The sequence below is a fragment of the Oreochromis aureus genome, linkage group 9 (assembly GCF_013358895.1).
Source record: "Oreochromis aureus strain Israel breed Guangdong linkage group 9, ZZ_aureus, whole genome shotgun sequence".
Taxonomy (NCBI): Eukaryota; Metazoa; Chordata; class Actinopteri; order Cichliformes; family Cichlidae; genus Oreochromis; species Oreochromis aureus.
In genome coordinates this window covers 21,813,722-21,827,736 of record NC_052950.1, presented here as the reverse complement: position 1 = coordinate 21,827,736, position 14,015 = coordinate 21,813,722, and the positions used below count along the sequence as shown (strand labels likewise).

The 14,015-nt window shown below is 42.1% G+C and overlaps 1 protein-coding gene and 1 long non-coding RNA gene across 3 annotated transcripts; one reads left to right on the top strand and one right to left on the bottom strand.

Moving 5' to 3' along the window:
- Positions 1-2,126: 2,126 nt before the first annotated feature.
- LOC120442048 lies at positions 2,127-5,740 on the top strand. Of its 2 annotated transcripts, none has more exons than XR_005614488.1 (4): positions 2,127-2,420; positions 2,495-2,765; positions 3,227-3,414; positions 5,350-5,740. It is a non-coding gene; the product is annotated as an uncharacterized LOC120442048 (long non-coding RNA). The 2 variants fall into 2 exon arrangements; XR_005614489.1 differs by lacking the exon at positions 5,350-5,740 and adding an exon at positions 4,390-4,868.
- Positions 5,741-6,821: 1,081 nt separating this feature from the next.
- sox32 (SRY-box transcription factor 32) lies at positions 6,822-7,953 on the bottom strand. Its single transcript, XM_031759724.1, has 2 exons — positions 7,647-7,953; positions 6,822-7,498 (listed from the first exon to the last, which is right to left on the bottom strand). The coding sequence occupies exons 1-2, from the start codon at positions 7,951-7,953 to the stop codon at positions 6,822-6,824; spliced, it is 984 nt and encodes a 327-aa protein (XP_031615584.1).
- Positions 7,954-14,015: the final 6,062 nt, after the last annotated feature.

Genomic DNA, 14,015 nt, shown 5'->3' with positions numbered 1-14,015 from the left:
TGTTATTGCTACTAAAGGTGGTTCTGCAAGCTATTAAATCATGAGCTGTTCTTAGTTTTTCACACACTTCTTCAGCATTTTGGGTTAGTTTTTTTTAATGTGCCGGTAAAGACTTTTTTAAAATTATGTCCTGATATGTAAAACTGTAGAACTGAGACTGCACTTTCTTTTTACAATGACTGTTTATGTTTTGCTTTCCTGCCATGCTAATCGTGACCTCTCGGATATGCCTTGTGACCCTTTGTGGGGGTTCTTGCCATGAAGACAATGAGGCTTTCCCTCCACTGTAACTGCGATATCAGTGCATTATAACCAAAGCGGTTTTACAGCAGCAGCTTAGCACACAATGCTTTGCTGTCAGGTGCCACCAACTTGCCTCGTGCACACAGTCCGCGACCTGCTGAGGGGCCTGGTGAGCTGTTAGGATTTAGACCCTGCTAAGTCAATCAGCGGAGGTGTAAAAGACGCCACCTCAACACAAACTTACAGGTTCCCTTTGACAAGCTGGAGAGAGGTGGAGGAAGTGCACAGAGGTGGTGGATTTAAAGTGGGTTCAACACAACATTATCAGTGTGTGGAAATACTACACAGGTGCAAAAGAGCTTGCAAACAAAACACATGTAAATGTGAAACAACAACCCCCCTGCAGCGTTTTTGTCCATAAAACACAAACATAAGCATTTGCTATCTTACTTTACTACAACATGATCAATGCTACACTAGAATCTATTATGCTAATCATGAGTCAGCATCTATAAGTGAACAAACCGGGATTTTTCTACACATTTAACATGTCACATTTAAAACAACTAAAACGTGACATGACTATATCAGCGAAATAAAATAAACAAACAACAATAAAAGTGTAAATAATGGAAAAGTCTGTTTATCTGCCCCAACCTAGCATGTTCAGCTAACTGGCTTCTAACAGTGCACAAGTAAACAATCTTTACTTCCAAGGCTAAAACCTCTGCAGGATAATGCTAATAAAAGTCTTCTCATGAAAAAAAATTAATGCTTTTTTACTTCCTTTATGATTAAACAAACAATAACGCAAATAATAAATCCAACCAGTTAACGTTCTGATATTACATTTGTCTAGCTAGCAAAGTCTGCACTGTAATTATAGCTCAAGAACAATGATGTTATTTTCCAATGGCTCATTTCCAGGAGGGGATGCAGACATGTGCAGCTTTAAACTTCAGCCTTGATAATGCACATTTAGTCATCATGTTCATGTTTAAAACAAAAACTGTAATGTTTCAGCAATAAGCCTGTTACAGTCATACTCCTAAACTACATATATGGTCTGTGGAAGTTTGACTGGTGTAGTAGCAGTAAGGTTTATGGACTTAGGTGTCGTGCGAAATGTAAATGAGCTTCAAAAAAGGGGAAATATAAGTAGAGTAATTCTTCCTCACAGCTCTGTTGTTATTCCAGAGAAAAAAACGGGGCAGTATTAAATAACAGGAAATGCAAAAAACGAAATGTGCATAGGAAAAGAAAAATTAAAAGCATGACATTAGGCAGCTCTGTGTCATTTAATTGGTGTCTAGAAACATCTCGCTCTCATCGCACACAAACATGCACGTGTATTTTGCAACCAAGCTTCTGGACATATTTGCACACTGAGTCATGGAGCATCAGGAGACACTGAGGAAGAAGGTGTGACGCTGTTTCCTCATGAAAAAATAAATGATATATATGACGTACATGGCATTCTGATGACATTATCTGATATGTTTTTAAGTTGAAAGAAATAGTAGATGCACATCTGAGGTGTTACATCTTAACAGAAATATAAAATTAATCCAGACACAAATAAACACACGTGCTTCTGGTCAGTTTGAGGATTGTGTTAATCATCCTCTGAGTGTTGTTGACACGCGTTAGTTTCTTTGCTAAGAGTATTGTATCTGCACAGCAGGTTACAGCGCCACACCCAGCAGCTCCCTTCTCAGTCTGCTTGAGCCTTTCCAGTCAGCTGTCTGAATCTTGGCTGAAAGATACCTTTCTGCAGAAAGCTATCTTCTGACTTACTTCTTGCACTCATCAGCCCCTTCATTAGGCACACCTGTTCAACTGCTTGTTAATGCAAATATCAGATCAGTCAAGGGAGTCAAAGGCAGACAAGGGAGAAACTCTGTAAGTTCAGTCATATAGACACGGTCAAGGCGACCTGCTGGAGATGAAACAGGCCATAAGAATGGGGAAGAAAAATGAATGAAGACACTTTGAATGTGGCATGTTGGTATTTCAGAAACTGCTGGTCTACTGGGGTTTTCACACACAACCATTTCGAAGGTTTAAAGAGAAAGATCCAAAAAATATCCAGTGAGCAGAAGTTCTCTGGGTGAAAATGCCTTTTTGATGCCAGATGTCAGAAGAAAGTGGCCAGACTACTTTGAATTGATATGAAGGTAACAGTAACTCAAATATCTACTTGTTAAAATTAAGGTATGGGTTTATAACACATTTCAACTTGCTGCCGAAGACCACACTGAGTGCCACTCCTGTCAGCGAAGAATAGGACACTCCAAAATCTGCATGGGCTCTCCAAAACTGGACAGGAGTGAACTGGACAAATGTGTACCCATCTTCTGATGGCTGCCTCCTGCAGGATAAAACATCATGTCACAAAGCTTAAATGATCTCATTCTTGAACATGACAGTGAGTTCAGCGTACTCAAATAGCCTCCAAAGTCACCAGATCTCAATGCATATTGAGGTAGAACAGGAAAAAGGGCTTCCAACCAAGCTGGGAGGTGAGTATATATCCTCTCATGAGGATAGTTTTGGTTTTATGTAGACAGAATTTAAACACGTTCTCTCTGTTGTTTGTCTGTTGTCAGGGGCATAGTTAGAGGTGTAGCATTGTTGTTTTATTCTTGAATTCAGCTTCCGGCCTGCAGTAAATCTTGCTCGTGTGCTGGTCAACTTGAAGGTGACCTGGGTCTTGGTCCTGCCTGTGAGCACAACTACTGAGGATGCAAACCTGTTAGACATGCTGGTGAAAATCCCTTCTATCTGGACTGGTCTGATGAGGTTATTGTAATCTGATAGGCCCAGTTAGGCTTCATTAGACTGGATCATAATGAAGTGAACAGACAAACACATTTAATTGAGCTGGAAACTCTTCTCTACTGCCTAAAATTTCATGTTATTGGACTACATGTTGTTGCAGTTGCAGAGGGGGGAAATGATGAAGCCTTTATTATTTCTTTAGGATTTAAAAAAAAACTGTTGAGTGTCTCACTTCACGGCTCTTCCTGTTTGAGTTTCCTCACTCTGCTCCGCACAGAGCAGACGTCCCTGCAGGATAATACTCGGATGAGCATTATCTGCAGAAAGCAGCCTCAACTTAATCCAAACTGCACCGAGGGCAGGAAACTATTGACGACCTCCGTGTAGAAGGTGAGACGAGAAAAAAGCTAATTATAGCTCACAAAATCTCAAGAATTCCACGCGTTCATGAACACAAATCTCTTTTTAGCTTTAATATAAACCCCAGCTATTTCTGTGTCAATATTGAACATGCAGAGATTACATATTTAATCTCTGGCACGGATACTATTTTATGGTCGAGGAATGCTTTTGCTGAATTACAGCATGTTTGACATTTCGAGATTCCTCACATTCTTCACCGGTGGTAAACTCCCAGCACGCTTCTGTAAGCCTACCGGTGCGATCCAGATGCAAAAATAACCGGGGAAGAAGATGACATAAAATATTTTGCAGATGGTCCAGAAATTCAGACCTGAGACTCTTGTAATCTGTGAACACTTCACATATTTGTCGCGGTCATTGCCTTGGTAAAAAAGTCACATGTGAGAATTGAAGCTAGGAGTAGGTAATGATCTCACTTTAATTCAGGTTTAAAGATGATTTTAAAAAATACTTTGACTCTAATAAACCAGAAACCTGATAAAACGGAGGCCTGTAAATATTGAAGTTTCATAAAACTAACAAAGATATCTGAATTGCCCATCTGACATTTCCACCGCTGTTTATTGTTGATGATATTTTCACCTGAAACACTGATATCATCCAGTTGTTTTTCCTTCAGGAAGTTCCTGCAACTGCTCATTAATTGTTGCTGAGGGGCCAAAGTTTGAGAAAAACAAGCTGCACCACCAGCTCCGAGTTCAAGTTAACTTAAGAGGGAAAATAGGGGCTGAGGGTAGATTTTATTGTTGCATTAATGTCCCTTTCTTGCACCGAATGTTTGTGCGCTACCGTGTTTTTCTGCATTTCGCCTTGCCGTGTTGTTTTGTAATATTGTCATGGGAGTTGAACTGACGTCAGATTTCTTCCTCTCATTCAGGTGGCGGGTGGACTCTAGCACTAGATCTTCATTTTCCTAATCAGCTCTTCTGCTCTCTCCTCCAGGACGGGTCGTCCTTCCCTCGACCTCCGTGCTCGTCCATTTCCTTCCAACTCTTTTAAGATTTCTTGTCCTTTTCACTGACTCATGATGTTTCCTTATGCAGATCCCTTTTAGCCAAGCAGATTTTAAGTAAGGAAGTATTGGTTGTACTTATCCTGTTAGGGCCACCTTTGGTACTATGTTGTAGCTTTTTGCTGCAAAAAATTCCTAATATACATTACAGGTTTCAGAGCAGGTAAGAATAGATTTGCTTTACAGTTTAGTGGAGTCTAGGAGCATTTCATAAATAAACTGGGAGTCCATCCAACATGTTTCACGTGTCTCACTCCTGTCACAGCTGGAAGAGGCTCCAGTCCGTTCTGCAACCATGAACTTTACAGGCAGCAGAAAATAAATAAATACCTTTATATTATTTTTGCAACAATATTTTGCAAAAGTTGACTATTTTCACATATAAATAAATGTTTTTAGTGTCTTCAAAGTCAGTAGTTACCTGTCAAATGAAGATGATTAACACTTGAGAATCTGTCAAAGTCTTATAATAAGTTTTGACAGTGATCCAATAGTCTAACAACTACAGTGACCAGGTAGCACGATTAATGAGGAACCACGGCTGCAACCACACAACATTTTCATCCCTCTTCCCTCCAAACCAGGCTCACGTGACGCCTCGTGGCCTATTACATGTTTATTATGTGAAAGCGGTGCAGCACGAGAGTTTAAACATAATTTTTGGTTGGATAATTGTTTCGAAACACTGAAAAGAAGTACTAAGAAGTAACACGTGTACAGATAAAGCTTATGCATAAGTCTAATCTAACTTTACATCACTTCCACTTTCCCACACTGTCAAGCTGATTGTGACATCACTGGTATGGTCCAATCATCTTTCTTCTTCAAAGCAATCAGCCTTCACTCCCTGTACATTAAATCTCACTACACATCTGTCATTCTCTCTGCAGACGCCTTCATGCAACCCACCTCCTCCCCATCTCTGCCTCTCCCTCATCACTCAGTCTCCATTTAAGCCTCCATCTTCATCTCCACCACCATTGTCTAGACTCTGGGGGTCCTGCCCTGATCCCTGTCACCACTGGGATCACATTCTGCTGTGATGGGCCATCGGCGTCTGACCGCCAAATGCTTCAAATTCAAGGACAGGACATGTTAATGAACATGAATATACCAAACATAGAAAGCAAAAACATACCAGATTATAACAAAACCACCAACTTATGTCTGGAGTCCCGAGGCAGCTCACGTGAAACTTTATAATAAACAAAAATGTAAACCTGAACTCAGCATTAGCAGATCACAAACACACTGTTTGTCCTGCTTTTAGTTTCTGGAGATCCGGCCACAAATAAATATTTTACAATACATCTTTCAGGTTTCAATCTTCTGGTCTCAGACAAGGTTTTTTTGTTTTTTTGTTGACTTCAGGCCTCTGTCCCCTCACATTCATCCAGCACAGAGTTCAACCTCGAGGCTCTGACACACAAAATATGGGACGGGAAGTAAACATTTTCCTAAATGGGTAAACATTTGGCAGCCAAAGTCGTATGAGTTTGGAGATATGTCGATTTTTGGGGCATATTTTTAGAGCCTTTGTGAAATGTTTTAAAATGAAACAGGAAGTTGGGAAGTTTATGGCCCCGCCGCCCACCCTACTTCCCTCGCTCAGCCATGAAAGACATGTGGAGAGAGATAAAACAGTGTGTCAACAGCCTGCCAGAGGCTGAGCAGTATAGCTCTGACACAGTTTAATGTTACACATATTTAAAATAGTTTGTTATCTGCTTATACACCAGTTCCTGCTGTGACTAAGGCTTACATGTGCTTTATAATCAATTATTAATCATTTAATTTACCTTTAAATGCTGATTAAGAATTATAAAGAGGAAAACTCACAGTAAAAAGTTGCAAGATTGCAGAACAACACTGTGGCCACTTTAAAACCTCGACCAAATAATAATATCATTGAACCATTTGAGTTTCATTAAAAGAAGCTCAGTGGAGAATATGTACAAGCCAAAAATGTTTGTGTTCATTTAATAAAATAAAGACATAACAAAAATGCCAAAAGCACAAAGTTTATTTACCAGCATGCATTTTAACAAAATCTGCAGGATTCATTCCTCAAGTTACTGAGATTGATTATTTTAAAAAGTTTAATTTAATGTAAAGATAATCATAGTTTTCTATCACCGTTTTCAACAAGAACATGATCATAAAAATTAATTTGTTAATTATTATTTGCATTATATTTTTAACAGTAATGACATAACATGGAAGAACGACACGCTCAAAATCTACGAACAGAACGTGACAAAAAAACATATGTAACATATATACTTATGACACCAGATGCTATCTGGTATTATAATTGGAATACACTGAAATAATTTAAATAAATATGCCATTCTGAGCTGTTTCATGAGAGCAAGCGTCTGGCTATGTGGCTGCTTTGCTCTTGGTAGCTGCTGGGATCCACTGACTCGGGCCTCTGGGGGCTTGGACCCAGGTACTGTTCAAACTCGCTGCGATCCAGATCGCACAGCATGTCTGCCTTAACCCGTTCTAAGTAGAACTCCAGGGGTGGCCCAGGAAGGCACTGGGGGCCTCCATAGACCCTGAACTCCCTCTGATTCCCAATGGGAGCTGCGGGACTGGAGAAACCTTCCTGCATGTGGCCCTGCTGAGTGTCAAAATACACTTGAGCCTCTGCAGCGTACGCAGGAGGGTTTGAGTATAAGACAGGATTATTTGGGGCTGTGGCTTCTTTTGCTTGATCTGGGAAGTCAGGGGTATTTGCACAGCTGCTGTGACAAGGGGTGTAGTTTGCTGAGGAGTTTGGGAAGGCGTGTGCATTTTGGAAAGGCTGCTGGTGATTCTGGAGCAGGTAGGTGAGGTTGTAGGGGGGTCGGAAGCCTGAGCTGCATAATGAAGGTGGAGATGCTTCTGGAGTCTTGGGGCTTTTCTTCAGCTGCTTCCTCCTGCGGGGCCTGTATTTGTAGTTAGGATAGTCAATGGTGTGCTGCACTCTTAGACGCTCAGCCTCCTGCATGTAGGGACGTTTTTCAGCCAAGGACATGGCTTTCCAGGTTTTCCCTGCAGAATAACACAGCAGTAACAGCTCTATACATTGACTAGCTTGATAAAACTGACCGTTGACTAATAAAATAAAATCCCAGTTTGAGGCCATATCTGAAACAGTTTGTGTTACTTAAGAAACAAAAGACACAGATTATTATCTTACCTAGTATTTTGCTCAGGTCGGTGTTTTCCAGGTCTGGGTTGAGCTGTGCCAGCCGCCGGCGCTCCTCTTTGGTCCAGATAATGAAGGCGTTCAGGGGCCTCCTGACCCTCTGCTGTGCCGCAGCAGATTTGGGTTCGGGGCTGGTGCAGCTGGAGTCCGAGTTCACCGACAGCGGGCTGGAAGGCCCTGAACTCGGGGAACACACCTGGTTCATCTGGTCTCCGGCCGCGATTGGCAACTCTTCGCTTTTGAAAACGGAGGTGTTCGTGCAGAACTGGAAATCTGCGGGGTCCTGACCGAAGTACATGTTTGCAGATGGCTCTGTTGCCGGCTGTCATCCTCCTGATGATGAAGAGTGATATATGTGGGTGCTCCTCCAATGGGAGGCCAGGAGGAGTGGATTTAAGGTGTGAATTCCAGGTGTGTTCTCAGGTCTGTGACCTGGCGACCCAATCAACGATTTTACGAAACTGCAGATTGGGGTCCGTGTAGAGTCTGTCTAAACCCCGCAGTTGTTTTTTTTTTTTTTTTTTTTATATATCTAATTAGAAAAATAAAGTTTTACCCCCCGAAATTAAACGGAATAAACTCAAAGTCAACGTGATAAGATTTGTGTCTTTTTCCACGTGTAGATGGAACAAGAGGGGTTCTGCAATGGGACAGGATTTATGTTTGTGAGGTGAAAATGTGACACATATCTTCTACATAATCTAAAACGTGCTTTAGGTTTGTTAACATACTCAGATAAAAACCCATGAGCTATGCTCTCTTTAACTGGACAAAACACACACACACACACACACACACACACACACACACACACACACACACACACACACACACACACACACACACACACACACACACACAAGCCTCGTTGTTTTTTCCCTCTGACCCACCTATTAAACACGCGTTAGTAAAACCAAATGACGCCTTTTGATCAATAGTGCCTGAGGGCCAGGGAAGGAGTTGATGAGCCCACATCAAAAGTTCTCATCAGGCAAGGCTGGTTACTAATTACACTGTGTCTTTCAGCTCTTATCGGCCATCCACTGTCTTTATCAAAGTTCATTTTACACGACTGAAAGAAACGTGATCACGGCGCGTTTATAACGCGATTACTGCTCGCAAATGTTTGCGAACACGCACATAGACAAAAGCGTTGATAGGCCCACACAAAGACGCATGATGAGCCATTATGTGGGACATCAAGAAGGAGAAATAGCCTGACCTTATCAGTCTCAGCGAAAAGATGAAATAAATAGTGGAAAAGGCTGACTGGCTCCCCGAAAAAAGTGGATTGAAATCCTCAGACATTCAGACGCACAGAAACTGCAGTTGGCGCATCGCTCTCCAATTCCAGTTTAAACTGTCTGTGCCACCTTCTTCACAAAGTTTTATCCTACTTTAATGCCAGTACACACACTTACAGATTTTATTTAGTTTGCTGCGAATATTAAGGCTTTCCTTCACACTTTATACAGTTTGTAAACGAAGACAAACTGTCAGGACTGCAGTGTCTTTACAATAACACACAAAAAAGGAAAAAGTCACCAATTAAGTCCATGCAATGACATTATAGTGATAACAGCAGTCGTTTACAAGCACATTGGGATAAAAGTGACTTTAAATGAATAGAAATGACCAGCCCAGAAACCCGGGAGGCTCGCGCTCCCGCTGTAATGCAATTGCATGCCATTACAGGTGCTGGCTTCCCCTGTACGGTTTCCATGAATGTCTGTCTTTGCAACTGGCGGCATACATTAGACAAACAATAGGTGCATTAGGCAGACAGTTGCAACTTTGAGTCTGCAATATACTGTGCATCTGTGAGACCTGCACCTGCTCTGCATTATCTCTTCAGCAGAGTCACTTACGCGCAACTTTAAAGTGTAAATGTTCTGCGGTGCTGTTTAAAGTACAGAGGGTTAATACACAAGGGTTTGCACTGATCTTAAGGCGAGTTCTGCTAGAATACACATATTGGAGAAAACACAAGTCCCCACTTTAAAGGGCTTTCCAGTGAGCCTCGAAATGAGCCCGTGATAGGAATTTTTTTCTTTGCTTTTGTTTTGGACTTTGTTTTAGCGTCGCAGTTAATCAGGTGAAATGGAGTCTTTAAGAAAATCAATAATGTGTCATGCAGGCAAACTCAATAATAGACGTGATTAAGGTGAGTTGTTTAAACCGTGTTCCCACTATTGGCGACCAAATATAAAACTAAGAGTCGAAACTGAGAAGCTGGTATGTAGCTTTGGTAGAGAAACCAATAAAAAAAAACTTTAAAAAACCAACACAAATGTGGAGGTTATATGTCAGATTTAAAGTCAAATTACTCGTCAGAATAACTGGTGATTTGGTGGTGGGGGCGGTGGGGGTGTCCTTGTTTCACAGCTTGTCAGAATTATAGGTTGAATCCACATCCGCGGGGTAGAGCGGGACGCATGCTCCAACGCGCTGTGAATTGCGCTAATGGATTTAATCAATTACCTTGAATGGCGCAGCGTGAATACAATAATGTTAGTTTCGGCTGACTATCAGCGCGAACTGAGAGGGCTAAATATTAGACAACCTCTCTGTGTGTGTGTGTGGATGTTAAGACATACTACTATACTTGTGGGGTCCAACAGTTACTTATGGGGACAAAGTGCTCGTCCTCACGAGTTTGACGGCATTTCTTGATGCTCAAAATGGGGTTTTAGTGTCAGGGTTACAATTAGGTTATGGTTAGGTTTAGGCTGAGGGTTAGGATTATGCATTCATGTTTCATGTTTAGGGTTAGGGTAAGCGGCTAGGGAAAGCATTATGTCAGTGAGATGACCTCACTAAGATACGAAAACGAGTGTGTGTGTGAGAGTTTAAGGTGAATACATTCTATATTCCTTTTATTGTATAACCCACTCCAGACCCCACCACCAGCAGGGCTTTCTTTTGCTGAAAAATGTTTGAAAACGTGTTAAAAGTCCTTTATGTTTGACCTTATTAATGAATCCTAATCTATGAGGTGACAGTAGGTTATCAGTGCATTGTTTCATAGCCAAACAAGCAGAGAGCTGCCACTGAATGGGCACTATGCTTTCTGAATAGGGATTGTTCTCTGTGGCTTTCTGATCACAATGTGCCATTGTATTGGACAGAACTCATATATGAGCCACTCCTCTCCTTCTCCACTTTGGATCAGTGATGACCAGGCTGGCACAGGTAGAGCTGTGCAGTCAGGACCTGTAGGAATACCAGAGGGCTACCTTGTGAAGGGACAGGTCAGCAGGATCTTGGAAACGCTGGATGATGCCTTGGTTGGATATTTACTAGGTGTGGAGCATGCACCCATTTGGTTTTGTTTTTGTGGTTTTCCACTTGTGGGCTCTAGTTTTCCATCTTTGACGGTGCCCCAACACCCATGCTCTTCTTGTACTATGGATATAAAGTCATTTAAGTTTGCTGACATGGAGACGCTTTCTTCAGGCTTCTGTCCAAAGGAGAAATCTGATCAAAGCCACAGAGGTGCAATGCAGGAGGCCCGTGTCTTGACCTCTGACACTGCAGCACTGTATTCTGCCTCGGCTTCACTGTCATCCCATTGACTTTCCTTACAGTGCCTCATTCATAAAGAGCTGCATTGTTTCATAGATGGAAGGTGTGAAGAGGATATGATAGTGTTGTCTCAGGTGACCGTGATCTTCACGGCGAGAGGCTGTATTGCATTGTTGAAGTATTGTATGGGCACAGCAGGCCAGCTTGAGATATACTCTGTCAAGTCTCAGACACCATTCTATGCAGTGGTCTGGTTCCCCCGCCTCCAGGTTCACTTCTCAATCGCATGTTTGAGCAAATTCAACAGCAGATGAGGCCTGCAGGGTCCCGAGCGTCAGCCTCCACACTCCCCGTGTAAACAGCGCCCTGCCCGGCTGGCCCAACGTCAAGCCAGCTGAGAGGATTACATGCCCCCTGGTGTAGACAGGCTTAATGTGGCCTCATTAACAGAGCACAATGATGCCCCTACCTCTGAGCAGAGATAACAAGCAGAGCTCAGACAAACTCAGGAGCCCGTTTGGTTCAGAGTGTCCAGGCGAGGCCACGGAAGTCCAAGCACTTCTGCACTACTAAGTAGCAACTGCAGACTTTATCGCCCAAGTGTGCCAAAAAAGGAGAAAAAGTGCCATTTCAGCATCTGGAAATGTGAAGATTTTAATGGAAGAGGACATGCACTTCACCGTGTAACTGAGAGTACAGCAAAAGCACAAATAGCATGAATAAAAATCCAGTAATATAATTTTTTATGGGACAAACTGTCTTGTAAAAAGTGTGAAGGAGGAAATTATTTAATGTTTTAGAGGAAGCCTTTTTAAAGGCCTTCTGCTTGTCAGTTGACTTGTGTGTATGTGTGTGTGTGTGGCATTTTTGGATCTTATTTTATTTTGTGCACTAAGTGACTAATTAATGTAAGCAAAAATCACTGATGAGTAAATTAAACAGTGCTCTTGTGTTCACAGTATTAAATCACAGCCTCCAATTCCTCTGTCTAGCTCCTTCCTCCTTAAACTGCTTTCTAACTTCATTTCATTTGTCTGTCATTCAGAGCTGCTCAGACTGAGACTGGCTAATGAGGCGAAGCTACGATCTCGCCGCAGAAGCAGCTCCATTCTTTGTAAATTAGGAATTGTATCCTACACTGATAAGAGCCTAATCTGCACAACTGAGTTGACATCTTTTACTTTCCAGAGAGCTGAGCTCTGGATGTTGGATGTCCTCTGTCCCACGGTTGGAAACCAAACTTGATCCCAGACCTCCGCCTCACACCTGTGCCCGGCACACAGAGGAGGAGTCGTGCATTTAACTGTAATTAGCCTTGATTATTATCTGAAACTGGCCTGAGACTTGCGAGACACAGCCATGCACAGCGTCTGTCTTAAACGGCTCATTCAAGGCAGCAGATAATCAAATCGATCTGCCGTGCTCAGCACCGACAACAATGTCTGAATGTTTAATTAAACAGTGTGAACTGGTTAGACTCAGACATTAGATTATTTGGAGCAGAAACCAGAGACAAAGCGCCAGTCTAAAACAAATCTTTTTAGCCAGCTGATTGAGGAAAATACTTGATTCCACTTTGTCATTCTTCTGTGCAAACCTTCAGGCAGCCACATGCTCACAGGGCTGATGTTTGTGCCTCTTTGCACATAACAAAAAAAAAAAATTGTTTAGCTCGCTCCTTTTCTCTCTGTTGCTCGTCTGAGACCTGATACAAATTCAAAAGGATCTGCTGCTTTGAAGATAAGAGCTGTAGTTCTGCCATAAACAATGATTGTGCTGTTTCTTTCCTGTGGCGTGATTTATTTAAAGTATTATGCTTTAAGGATTTGGGCAGGTTTTCCTGGCAGGGCCGGCTGTGTATGTATCCACTGGCCGTATTGGATACTTGAGGATTCAGGAAAACACTCAGGGAACCACAAGGAAAGTCATCAAAGTGAAACCTTTGGCTCGCGGGGTGAAAATTGACTATTTAACTGAAGCTCACCTTAAAAATGATCTTCTTTTTTAACCGCTTAACGAAAACTTTGCATCACTCCTTTTTACTATTCTTGCATAATTGAGATCTGCCTGCATTTACTAAGGTGGCAGTGGGGGTGGGGGGTGGGTTTAAGACAAACACAAAGCTCGTGGTGGTGCACACACGCACAGGCATATGCTTCCTTTGATAAAGTGTTTTTATAACAGCACAAATTCTATGGCAGCCTCCCTCAAGACAATATCTGTGCAAAATACCAAGTTATTTATAGGGAGTGTGCCATTTCAACTCCAAAAAAATAAACACGAGCGTAATAGTGAGCTCACGAGAGATGCGATGAAGCCGCAACCAGTGAGATTGGCACAGGCTTAATTTATAGAGTGCGAACAGGGGGCAAAATAAAAATCTCATCAGGATGCACTGAGTTTTATTAGATATGAATGATGTCTTGATTCGGCTTTCATGTCTCCAAAGCATACAGAGGCAAGGTTGTATGTTTTTTGCCTGTGATTGTGTTCCAAAATGGGGGGAGGGGGAGGGATCTTTTGAACGTCCACACCAGGATACAGCTGCCTGTGACTAATTTCAAACTCCCCTTCTAGGGCCTAGGCAACCCATTTCACAAGTAACACACATCACCAGGCATCTGTTTCCTGTTTTCATTCTTTGAGTTATCTTATTTTCCTTATTTCCCCCTCACCTGTTACAGTTCACGTTCCTTCCATCATGCAGCACGGGCCACAGTCGTGCTTGGACACGAGGCCGTCAGATGTTAGTCACCGAGTAGTACTCATCATACTGTTTGTGGCATAAAATCGACTAAATTTAACTGTATTAATAAAAGGCAATACAGTGAAAAA